This window comes from Diospyros lotus, chromosome 14, assembly GCF_014633365.1.
Source record: "Diospyros lotus cultivar Yz01 chromosome 14, ASM1463336v1, whole genome shotgun sequence".
In the NCBI taxonomy this organism is placed as follows: Eukaryota; Viridiplantae; Streptophyta; class Magnoliopsida; order Ericales; family Ebenaceae; genus Diospyros; species Diospyros lotus.
Window position 1 is genome coordinate 33,520,324 of NC_068351.1, and position 13,001 is coordinate 33,533,324.

Below are 13,001 nucleotides of genomic sequence, written 5' to 3' on the forward strand. Positions count from 1 at the left end.
TAGTTTTAATTATTTTGTGTTAGTTTAGTTTAATAGTTATTTTATTTTGTGTTAGTTTAGTTATAGTTATTTTGTGTTAGTTTAGTTTAATAGTTATTTTATGTTGGTTGAGTTTAATGATTATTTTATATTAATTAGTTTAGTATTAGTTTAATTATTTATATTATTTTGTGATGCCTTTTTTGCGATGGTTTATTACCCCGTCACTAAACCTGTCACTAAAAATTTAGTGATGGATTTTATGTTTTTAGTGATGGATTTTTCCGACACTAAAATTGATTTTTTCTGCTGTATCACTTATTTTTTTCTGATGCACTAATCGCATGATCAAGCCTTCTATTTATAATATATAGAGGCAGACTTTACAGCTTAGAACATTGGTAGTTACTATTACAGATTGGGAGTTACCGTTACAGCTCACCTAACTAACTAACCGAAGCTTGACTTGATTTTGAACGCGACCTTGGGCTCACATGATGCAAACAAATAACAAGCTTCTTTCTCACACGAATCATTCCCTCATACTTAATTCACTATTTTGTAGCACACTCAATCGTGCTTGATCTGAGACAACATGCATTTAATCACCTGGCTGTTAGGCCTCTGTTCAGGATCTTCAAGAGTGCAAAAGCAAGCAATCTCGAGGACCTGAAGCATCTGCTCCTCGTACCCATTGCCCATCAGCTTAGGCTCAATTGCTCTTTTTGGATCACCAGAAGTCATGACATTTCTCATCCACCTCACCAAGCTCACCTCTTCTGTATGTTGGAAGAATTCATCAGATGGAAACTTTCCTATCACCAGAACCCCCAGCGTCACACCAAAGCTGTATATATCACACTTATCTGTGAACGTCAGCGTCGAATAGTACTCTGGGGCAATGTATCCCAGAGTTCCCACGACATAGGAACTTCTCACTTGAGTATTTGCGTCAGGCACTAGCTTTGCAAACCCGAAATCTGCAATTTGAGCTTCCATCGCGTCATCCAAAAGGATGTTTTCAGGCTTGAGATCTCTATGAATTATACGAGGAGAATGGTCCATGTGTAGATACTCAAGCCCGGCTGCCACTCCCAGTGCTATCTTGTGACGAGCCAGCCAATCCAGTTCTCTAGTACCTGCCGAAACTTGTTTCAGCATGCCCCTTAAGCTTCCATTCTTCATGAATTCGTATACCAGGAAATGGCAGTCAGGCCGGAACGCATGAGCTAGCACAGGTAAAAGGTTCCTGTGTCGTATCAGACCCATAGTCTGAATCTCAGATCTAATTTGTCGAATCATCTTGTTCGGAGCCCTAGAATCTTCCTCTGTCAACACTGTTGCATCCCCTGTTGCATCCCAGTAGGGTTTAACTATCTTCTTTATGGCTATCACAATTCCATTGCTTCCAGGCAACTCCTTCTTGTAGACTTCTCCACATCCACCTCTTCCAATGACTTCCAGCGATGCCAGTCCTCCTCCTTCCTCCAGGAATGCCAAATCTTCGGGTTTCTTGATTAGTGGGCTGAAGATTGTTGGACCCAAATCCCTCTTTCTACCTCTAACCACAATCACAATTACTTTGAAGAACACTAATAACAGAAACCCGGTTCCGCTCATTGATAATCCTCCGGCCAGGAATCCTAGAATGCACACACCCGCCTTCTTTGCCCCTTTCCCGTGCTTGTGTCCCCTTGCTGGTGCTGGTGCTGGTGCTGGTGCAGGAGCGTGGGTAGTGCTAGTGTTAGTACTCGAGCCTTTACTTGAGGAAGGCGCCTTTGCAGCAGCAGCTTGACTTCTGGTTCTGGAATTTTCAGCACGTATGAAACGCTTTGGAACCGTCTTCCTTTCTGTCAATTTAGACGAGGATCGGCCGGCCTCATTCAGCACCGGCACCGAGCTTCCGAGCTTGAGCAAAGGATTCCCTGAGATTTTGAACACTCTGAGATTCACAAAGGATTGCAGGCTTTGCAGCGATGAAGGTACTTTCCCGGAAAACTTATTGTTGGCAAGGGAAAGTATTTCCAGATTGGGGGAGTACTTCAAGAAGTTCAGATTCCCGGAAAATCTGTTGGAAGAGAGGTCGAGGACTCGAAGGCGTGCTAACGACGACAGTACCCCTGCCGGAACCTCCCCAGACAAGTCATTGTCTCGGAGGTTAAGAATTTCCAGTTTCCGGCGGGAAGCTATTTCCGGTGGGATCTGGTCAACAAGCCGGTTGTTAGGCAGAGAGAGCTCTTCGAGCTCGGACAGCTGCCCAATTGCCGGAGTCAGAACCCCGGCGAGCTCCCGAGATTTCAAGAAAATCCTGTTAACTCGGAGAACATAGGAGTTGTTTGAGCCCTTCCTCCTCCGGCAGAAAACTCCGGCGCAGTTACATGGATTCTGCTCATCCAGGCGTTGACTCTTGGACATTCCCAAGCCTTCTTGGACAATTAAGAGAGCATCATGATCCGGATTGTCAAGACTGAGATTATTAGCCTGAGCAAGGATGATCACCGAGAAGACTGTGAGGACGGAGCAGAAGGGCGTGGTTCCGGCCATTGCGCCGGGAATTCGAAGTGGTTGGTTGCTTATATAGGCGGATACAACGCGGATTGTGGACTCTGGAAAAGAATGTGCATGACACGAAGCAACCGCACAAATTACAATATATTAATGTATGAGTGTCCTTCAAAATGCTATAATTAAGTGTTTAACAATTAGGTGTATTTGATTGCAAATGCGAAATTTGGATAAAAAGAAAATCAATTCTAGGGAATTAAATTACTTAGAATTAAATTTTAGGAAAAATATCAATTAAATGCGTTTGATTAGTTTAATTTTCTAACTAGAAATTACCTACAAATAAATCAAATATACCATACAAAATATTTAGAAAACCACTTCTTCTCCTTAACCAGTTGCAGATCCCAGCAAGCCGGTTGCAGATCCCATCACTGCCATACATACACACACCCAGCAAGTTGTAGCGCCCATCGCCGTCGCCATTGCCAATTGCAGCACCCATCATCGCCGCCATTGTCGGTTGCAGCAACCATTGCTCTGTTTTAGAGGAACAGAGCATCACAAAGAACTCTGGAATTTATCCTCAATACTAATAATCGAAGCAACCTTAAATAAAAAACAAACACAAATAATCGTCAACATACAGCAACAACAGAAGCCATCACCACTTACAGTGCTCAAAAGCCTGTCATGTCATCGAGCTTCATCCACATCCCACTGACTTCTTGTTTCATCCATATACACAGAATACATGTACACACATAGTCAAAGAGGCAGCGGTGAGAGCGGGATCGAGGCGATGAGAGCGAGATCAAGGGCGAGAGGCGAGGCTAAGGCAGCGAGAGAGAGTGAGATCGGCGAGAACGAGGTCAAGAGCGAAGGGCAGGGGGCTGGCCCACCGCTGCCATCTTCGGTACCCATCTCTCTCTCTCTCCCCCCTCCCTCCCAAACCCACTTCTTCTCCCTAACCCATTTCTTCTCCCAAACCCACTTCTTCTCTCTCCCAAAATGGTTTTCTGGGCCAGATTCCTGCTCATCCTCCTCCTCGTCTTCTTTGGAATGGTGACCGTGTCCGGCGCCGATGACTTCGTCTACGGCGTTGCAGCCCTCGCCACCATGACGCGCTTCGACGTGGACTCTCCCTCGCCGCCATCGCCGCTCTCTCTCTCTGCTTCGCTCACTCGCAGGTAAGGGCCATCCTTTCTTAACGCTCACCTGGAAAAGAAATTCTCGCCCCTCCCACGGGAATTGATTTTCCACCAAAAGTGGGAGGTCACGTGACCCTAAGCGAGAAAATATTTTCTATGAAAAATTTGACTAATCAAACACTCTAAAAGCTGGAATTTAGATAGAAAATAACCATTTTCCATGGAAAAAAATAGCCAATCAAACACACCCTTAGTAAAACTGTTATTTAGACATTTACTTAGTAACACTTGACATTCATACATATATATTTATATCAATTTTATATAAAACATAATATATTAAAATATATAAGTGTCATAAGTGTGTTTGAATAATAATTTTAAAGTTTAATAATGTTATGTAGATGCTTTAAACCAACACTTGAGTGACATTTCACCAAAAAAAAACTCCCTTATTCCTTCCTTCTTTCATTGGCCAAACACCCGATTAACCCAAATATCCGAATCATCCTTTCATCCTCTATAACCCATCTCCAAAAATCACTCGTTGTTAGCCTACCATTGCTAGCCACCTCCTCAACCTCATTGTCACAACTACCCACCCCAACCTTATTACCACTCACCATCTCTACCATAGCTTCTTTCTCAATTCCTCATTGCCATAGTCACCCCCCTAACCTCGTCCCTACCATATCTTCTCCTCTATCCTCTACAACCTTCATTGCCCACCTCCCTTGTCTCGTTATCGGCAATGACAAACAGGGCTGACTCAAGAGTTGGTGGGTCTTAGTGGATAACTAATTTAGTTGCCTTCTAAAAAATAATAAAAATTATTAAAATTTTATTTTTCTTATTTGTTAATTTATAAAATCAATAATTAATTTTTTTATATTTTAATTTTAAAAAAAATATTTTTTAATTGACAATATAGCCAAATTAGTTAATGTTTCTCGCATAACACTTACCATATCATTAATTAAAATTCACTTATATTGTAATCACCAAGCACAGCACCTTATGTATGCATGACACGGACCACCCTTTCATTATCTATAAAATTTATTGAAAAATAAGTTATCAAAAAAATATATTTAAACATAATTGAGTAAACATAATTATTTTAATAATTTTTATATAATAATCTTACTAGAAAAATTTCATATCTTAGGACTGTATGTTGAGATTTATTTTATTTAATTTTTTTTAAAAAAATTAAAAATAATTTATATCTATCAAATATCACCCAATAAACTATCATTTAAATTTTTTTTATTTACATGCCCCATTAATTATTATTATTATCATTGGTCGAATTTGTAGAGTCATAGCTGGCGCACTTGATTCAGATTGCGGTATGGAACTCTCTTTCTACTATCTAGTTTCTTTCGTTATTGTAAGAGTTGGCTTTAGTTCATATTTGGTCTCTCTATTCAAAATGTATTCGATAGTGTTTTGTAGATTCAGGTCTTCCTGAAACTCGGGATATGGAGGTCTAACGTCTAAATCTAGTGTGCAGTTATTTTATATATATATATATATATATTTTGGTTACTGAAAAAAATAATGGTCGAATTCGGAAACAACCTCGAAGAACGCCTCTAGCTTGTTCAGCAACAGAACCTTCGAGGCCCTCCCGATCAAGTGCCGCAGATTTTGTTTCGTACAGTTGATACTTCGATCGTTTTCTTCGACTTCATTTCTCTCTACACCCATTTCTCCCATTGATGGACAATTTTGCATCATCAAGTAAATTCATTTGTTTTCTACCCCTTTTGCACCTATTTCTGGCAACAATTGCTTTTGTGGTTGATTGTTGTAAACGAATCAAAGACTGAATAATTTTCTTTCTCTGCCTGCTCGATGGTACTCGATGTTTATGGAAGAGAAAGAGACTAAATCTTGAACCTAATTTAGGGTTCTGTGCACCTTACAGGGCAAATTAACGTTTCTCCTTCATTATAACGCTATAATTTTATTACCCAATTACGTTGAGTAAGCTGCAATCCCTAAGTCATTCATTATTAGTTGTTGCATTCATTTTATTTTGATTTCATTTCATATGAAAGGGAGGAGGCTAACAAAGATGATAAAGCTTAGCTGACATGATACAAGGTTTTCCCAATTCTATTATCTTAGTTTGTCACTTTTTTTTTATGGAAGAAATTATCACCTATGTGGGAATCAAGACTTTTGCCAATTATGTTATGTTAATTTATGGTGTTTGCAGAGTGAGTTTATTTGGGACCATACGACTTGTACATTGAGGGCTATACACGCGCACACAAATGACTAAAATATCTCTTGAGCCTCACTGCCTCATCGCCTTGGGTGAGGGGTATTTTGATCATGTATCTCACCGCCTCATCACAGTGCCTTGAGTGAGGGTATTTTAATCATTTGTATGTGTGTATAGCCTAAGGTGTAGCCGTCGATGTACAAATAACGTTTTTCATTTATAAATACAGAATATTGAAAAGGTATGGTCGTTTATTGATATTGGAGCTTCTGTGAACTACTTCAGTTATACTGCTAAAATAGTATGCAGGTTACATGGCAAGGCCTTGTATTTGCGTAATACTCGTGTTGTTTTATTTTGTTCCCTTGTATCGTGTTGTGTCTGGAAAGCTCATGAATATGGAGAACAATTTGCCAGCAGTAACTAACTGAAGTTCATATTGTATCATAGCGTTGAAGCAAAAATTTAGGATAACGAGGGTCTTCACTATATCAATAGAGGTTGATTTTTTGTTGAAAATAAAAGGAAGGTGGCTAAGGCATGCTGGACCAAAAGGAGTATGATTTCGCCATGCCTTTGCCTCCAGGGTGATCTTAAAAGTTGTAATTGTTGAGTTCTGATGGTGTTCATGTTGAGAAATAATCTCTATTTTCTCATAGGGTGGTCTGCTAGTGGATCGTATTGATTTCGTTGGGCTCGACCCAAACAATAGGCCCATAACTCGGCATCGAACTCGATCCCTAGGACCGATCCTAGCCCAACACCAGCTCGATCTACAGCACCCTCATCTTTGATATTTTACTCTTATATTGATTTTGATGATAAAAAATAAATTATTTATATCTTAAGTCAAATATATGATTTTCAAGTTTTTAAACAAAAATCAATTTCAATTACCTTTGTAAAAATGAAAATCAAATGAATTACATGTATAGAGATTTGTAAAAACAAGTATTAAGATTTAAAAGAATCTCTTAAATGATTTTTATAATTTGGTTTTGAATCATTAGGTTAATGAAACAATATATTTTCAAATGCAAAAGACCATGCATGTTCTTTATAGATTGATATTTTTGTCTTTGACATGATTTTAATAATAAAATTCAATTATATTTTATGATGGAATTATTTTATTAATTTTTATTTACTTGGTGCTCTAATTTTTTTATATGATTTATTAAGCACTAAAATAAAAAATTAATTTCATCATACAATTGAATGTCAAAAATCTTTTTATAAATTTCTTGATAATATTTAAAATGTAGTATTTTTATTTGATTAAAAATGTCGAACCAAAATTTTTTAAAAGGTTTGAAAATAAAACAAGTGTAGTTGTTACCCCCAAGTTTTGTACCTTGTCACTAGCCAAGCCCAGACTTGGGGAAAAACAAGGAACCACTCCTTTTGGAAACTAGTTTGTTCATTTATGTGCATAAACTTATAATTTTTCAATTTGTTGACTAATGTTATTAATCTATCGACTAACACTACTGCATATGTCGAGTAAAGCCTTTAATCTATCACACTACAACAGATTTTGCTATTAGTGACAATTTTTTAGTGGCGTTATGAATTTTCGTCACAAAAAAGAGTACTTTTTGTGACGATATAAGCATTTCATCACGAAAATTCGTGAATTGTTGTTTTTTTGTGATGATTTTGTGATTTCGTCACAAAAAAATGTCATGTATAAGTTAGCACCAACTTTTAGCGCCATCACCGGATTGCAAAAATTGATTTTGTGACGCTTTGTATATGTAGGTGACGAAAAATAAAATGTCAGCATATTAATATTATATTGGGTGACGATATTTGTGTCACAAATGCATGGATGACCATCTATGACGCATTGGATATCGTCACAACTGTAAATAGTATTAGGTGACGTTAACTTTGGTCACCAATTGATAGTAATATTTTAGTTTGTTGCATAAAATGACGACTTTAAGAAAGTCACTAATGAGTGTTACATTTGGGGACGATATGATATGCGTCACGTATACAAGAATAACTTATTTGTGATGCATTGCATATTATCAGATTTGTGAATAATATTAGGTGACGTTCAATTTTGACACCCATTGTTAGTATATTGTAGTTTGATGCACAAGGTGACAACTTTTGAAATGTCAATAATGAATATTATAGTCGGTGACGATTTTCTTTTCGTCATGTATGCAAGAATACCTATTTGTGACTCATTACATATCGTCACATGTGTGAATAGTATTAGGTGACATTACGTTTTGTCACCCATTGTTAGTAATATTTTAATTTGATGCATATGGTGACGATTTTAGAAATGTCACTAATTAGTATTACATTTGGTGATGATTTATTGCGTCACGCATTCAAAAATACTTATTTGTGACACATTACATATCGTTATATTGGTGAATAGTATTAAGTGACGATGAGTTTCGTCACCCTTTGTTAGTAATTTTTTAGGTTGATATATAAAGTGAAAACATTGCACTACAAGAATTTGAGGGATTTATCCACACATATTATACGTAGGTATTTACCCACACATAATTATAATATGTGTGGGTGATTAAATTAGACAATTCGTTACATCATCCACATTTATTATGTGTGGGTAAATTGATATATACTTATTTTGGCGAAAAAAAATCCCTTCATTTTCAAAGGTTGATAGGATATTTTTCGATAAAATTTTAGTTGATGTGACATTTTTTTTATTATATTGCCCACACATATTAATAAATGTTACTCATGTGTAAGTAATTGTTTATAAACTTACTCACACATAATTACAAATATTATATATGTGTGGATATCCACGTTTTAGTTAATGTGATATTTTTTGGAATTATATTGCTCACATATTAATAAATATTACACATGTGTGGGTAATTATTTATAAACTTACCCACACATAATTACAAATGTTATCTATGTGTGGATATCTATGAATTTATACTTCAATTATAAAACTACTTTGTTTTAATTTTTATAATTTAAAATAATTTATTTATTTTTATTTTATTTACAAATATAAATAATAAACCTAAAACTAAATCCCTACACTAAAATTGTCCCTTCTCTAAAATTAAATCCTTACCCGATTTCTAATTTTTAATTTCTAAAATCCTTCTTTTGTTCATCTACTCATTTCTAAAATCCCTAAAACTAAACCTTAACAAATACATTGTACCATTAACCTTATAAAAAGTTCCTATAGGGACAGAAACAAAGCTTTAAACCTCTAAACTTTTTTCTATTCCATTGTAACGTTTCTCATATCAATTAATTTTCAGATCTATCTCGGTCTCTTTTAAGATTTAACTAACATTATTATAAACAATTCATAATGTAATTCTGTAAATGCACTAATATAATTATTAAGCTATTATAATTAAGTATTAATTATTTATTGATAATATAATATATTAAAAATATGAACATATTAAGAAGAACAAAATATATCAAACTAATTTATTATAATTATTAGATTTATTATATAATTAAATTTTTAAATAAATATTATTTTGATGCAATAATTTAAATTATTTTATTATCATGTTTTAGATGATTATCATAAATTATAATTTAAATTATTTAATAATTATCATAATTTAAATTATTTTATCAGTTATGATAATATTAAATTATTTTATTTTTATCAATTAAATAATTATTAATATTATTTTCATAAATTATTTTATTTTTTATTTAATAACTAAATATATTTCAAAAAAATAAAAAAAAAACTAAAATGTTGGCGGGAGAAGCCCCCGCCTCTTTGTTGGCAAATCCCTAAATCAGTGTTAACTCCCTGCCTTCCCCTCTCACTGTTAACTCCCTGCCTTCCTCAGCCCGTTGCCTTCACCCCTGCCACCTCAACGCTATCGCCGCCTCCAACCACGACCTCTCGCTGCCTCTACGCCTGCCAAAGATCTTTTTTGGAGAAGCGCGAGGTATTATTCTTCCACGAGTGGTGCTGTTGGTAGCAGAAGGTAATTTCGTCTTCAACTTTGTTTATATCTCCAAATGATTTCATGCTATTCATATGTTTAGGACATTGAATCGACGCCTTTCAACGGAACGACGTCAACTTTATTTGATTGCTTGCCTTTCCATCAACATATCTATAAAATTCTACATTTTCTATGGGACCATTTCCGTTGAATATCTACTTCTATATACAAATATATTACATACGAAAGTTAATTAAACCTAAATTGCTTGTTTTTCGTTGTAGCAATTTCAATTTTTTTTCCCCCTCATTTTGTGGTTTTTATCTATTTAACACTTTCAACAAGTAATTGCATATTTCTGTATTGGTTTATTCATAGTTATGTTGTATTATTCATTATTTTGTTTCTTTGATGTCCTGTTGTATTATGAATCCGTTTTTCAAACGACATTCACTCCTAATTCATAAATAAATTGGTTGAGCACGCTTATTTCATCCCCACTATTCGAATAACAGCTAAAACTTTCTGTGCAGATTATAAAATTGTGTCAATCAACAGAAAAAAGTACTAGGAATGGTCCTCTGAGGCTGAGGCATGATCTGCACAAGAGTTACGACTCTAATAGCACAAGGACATGAATCTCATTAATGTGAAATTCTATTAGTTGCTATTTATGAGTTCTTAGACTTAGTAAATACATTAAGTGCCTGTAAATATTAATTTCTAAACATTTTGAAAAGGAAAAAAAAGGAACATGAATGTACTTGAAAATTTTAAAGTGTTCATATATAATTTTTAAAAAATGATGAAATAGTTTATGAAGAAACGTTGTTAATTTTTTATAAAGGAATGTAGCAGAACTTGTAGAATTTACAGGTAGCATCAGGCATTGGCTATGGTTGGGGTAGGAGAAGGCTGGGCAAGATCTAATGGGTGTCCTCCCTTCATGGTTGATGAGTTATGAGGTCATTGCATGTGATTTTGATGGTCAATAGTGGAGGTGCAAAGATTACATTAGAATCTAAGCCAGTGGGGCCTTAGATGATATCTCATAATAGACGCAGTCGGATTTTTGTGAATTTGTGCTGCTTTTTCAATTGGACAGTGAGTGCCATCTCATAACATTTTCCTTTGGTGATTTATGGGGAATTTTTAGGTAATTACTCTAACGGATCTTGTAGTCATGGGTCATTTTCCTTAATGTAAAGCTAATATTTAGGAAAACAAATTTCATTAAGAAACAAAAAGAAAACACCCATATTTCTTCCAAAATAGGATTCTAAACTGAAGTGAGAAACAAATACATAAAATTACTTCTCTGTTAATATTACTAAATAACTAAACCCTTACATAAGTAGAATCATAATGGTTAACAATAATTTGAACTCTTGATCTCCATCACAGGATGGCTATTCCTCCGCACTCCTTATATAAGTAGGAATAGGAATGACAAGTTTATGGTTTCTATCTTCCAATTTGGACTTCCAAGGACATTGAAGACATTACATGATTAGTTGGGACCTAGTTGTAGGAGTCAATGGAAGGAGTCTGTCCCTTGTTATTCTTTCATTCTGTTGCTAGAAACGAAATAAAGATTTTGCAAATAAAAAATGTGTGGATTGACACAAGGGTCTGATTGTAGGGTCTTTTTTTTTTCTTTTTCTTTTTGTTTACTTGTGCCGCAAGTTGAGCCCAAAAGCATCCCTTCTCGGTTGCAAATTTTATCATGATCTTTTGAAGGTTGTTAAATTGAAGCTTGTCTTGTTCTACACTTGAAAGTTCCCTCAAGGCTATACTTTGGTTTAGCTTTTAGCAGGAAGGCTTATAAATTTAGTAATATGGTTAGGAAGGTTTTTTTCAATTCTATATGCAAATTTACCTGAATGAAGTCAAGCAAGCTATGAAAAAAAAATGGTAAAATAATTGGATTGGATAATATCCTAATAAAAGCATAGAAATGCATGGGAGAAGAATGTATTTTATGGTTAATGCACATGTGAAGCAAATGTATATCATAGAAATAGTTTGTAACATAAAATAAAGAGAAAGACTAAAGAAAACTTAGTAAAAAATCTTTGTACATGATTTAGACATGAGATAAGATAACGACTTTATAAAAGATATGGACATGGATAGAAACGAGAGAAGAGCTAGAATTCATGTAGTAGAACTCACCTTGTGGGCACCTTATGGGATGTAGGTTTGTGATGGATGGTCAGGAAGGTAGGATTTGGCTTTGCTCTTGTTTATCATATTTAGGTAGAGATGTGGCTAGGGGAGGTCTGTGCTTCCATTGATCATAGAGGCGGCTTTTGTAGAAGGTTTCTTAGGATTAAAAAGCCGGACAGTTATCTCCCCCCCCCCCCCCCCCCCCCAAGTGGCAACAAAAGTGAAATGTTCTAAATATATAATTTGGGACTTCTTATTTCTTTGGTTTTCTCATGATTAATTAGGTTCGGTTTATGTAGGATTTATTCTTCAGATTTCTTTAGAGGCTTTTGTTGTGTGCTGGCTACTTCATGTCTAGGTCTTGATTTAGGCTTTTGTTGGTTCAATTAAATTTTATTCTCTCTCAGCAACAAAACAACCTTTTCAAGGAGGCTGACCGGGTGGAAGTTTAACTGGTGATAAGCCTACTATCTAATTATTCCCCAATATTACATGTTGATTTATTTCATTGTTAAATAAACTTTACATGTGTCCAACTCGATAAAATTTCTATCTTACATTGCATGTTTCTATCCTTCCAACACAATTACCACTATGACCGCAATACATTTACCACTGTGATTGATTTCAGGTTCAAATGAATCGCATGCATAATCAATTGAAGGGTTGGAGTGAAGAGGTTGAAGTATATTGTGGTGGTACTTGTATCGTCACATTTGAACAAGTTTTGTGAAATCTACTTCTTTAATTCAGAACTTTTATTGAGATACTAATTAGATGTTAATTACTTTTATATTTTTGGATGTGTCATATTGGGATTTATTTTTTGTGACAAAGATTTGTTCATCATATATCAATTCATTTTGTGTGTGTAATATGATTTTAGTATTTTTAATTTCAAATTTTGGATTAATTCATAATGAGTATAATATTTGTCAAAGAAAAAAATTATAGGTTTATACAATTTGCTACAAAAATAATTGTCACTTTTTAGATTGTGCAATTTTGAGTGACGACTTG

General features: G+C 35.0%; 1 protein-coding gene across 1 annotated transcript; it reads right to left on the bottom strand.

The window, feature by feature from the left end:
• Window positions 1-277: 277 nt before the first annotated feature.
• Window positions 278-2,571, bottom strand: LOC127790501 (leucine-rich repeat receptor-like serine/threonine/tyrosine-protein kinase SOBIR1). The gene has a single exon (XM_052320045.1). It carries the CDS (start codon window positions 2,521-2,523, stop codon window positions 550-552), a length of 1,974 nt encoding a protein of 657 aa, XP_052176005.1. The 5' UTR covers window positions 2,524-2,571; the 3' UTR covers window positions 278-549.
• Window positions 2,572-13,001: the final 10,430 nt, after the last annotated feature.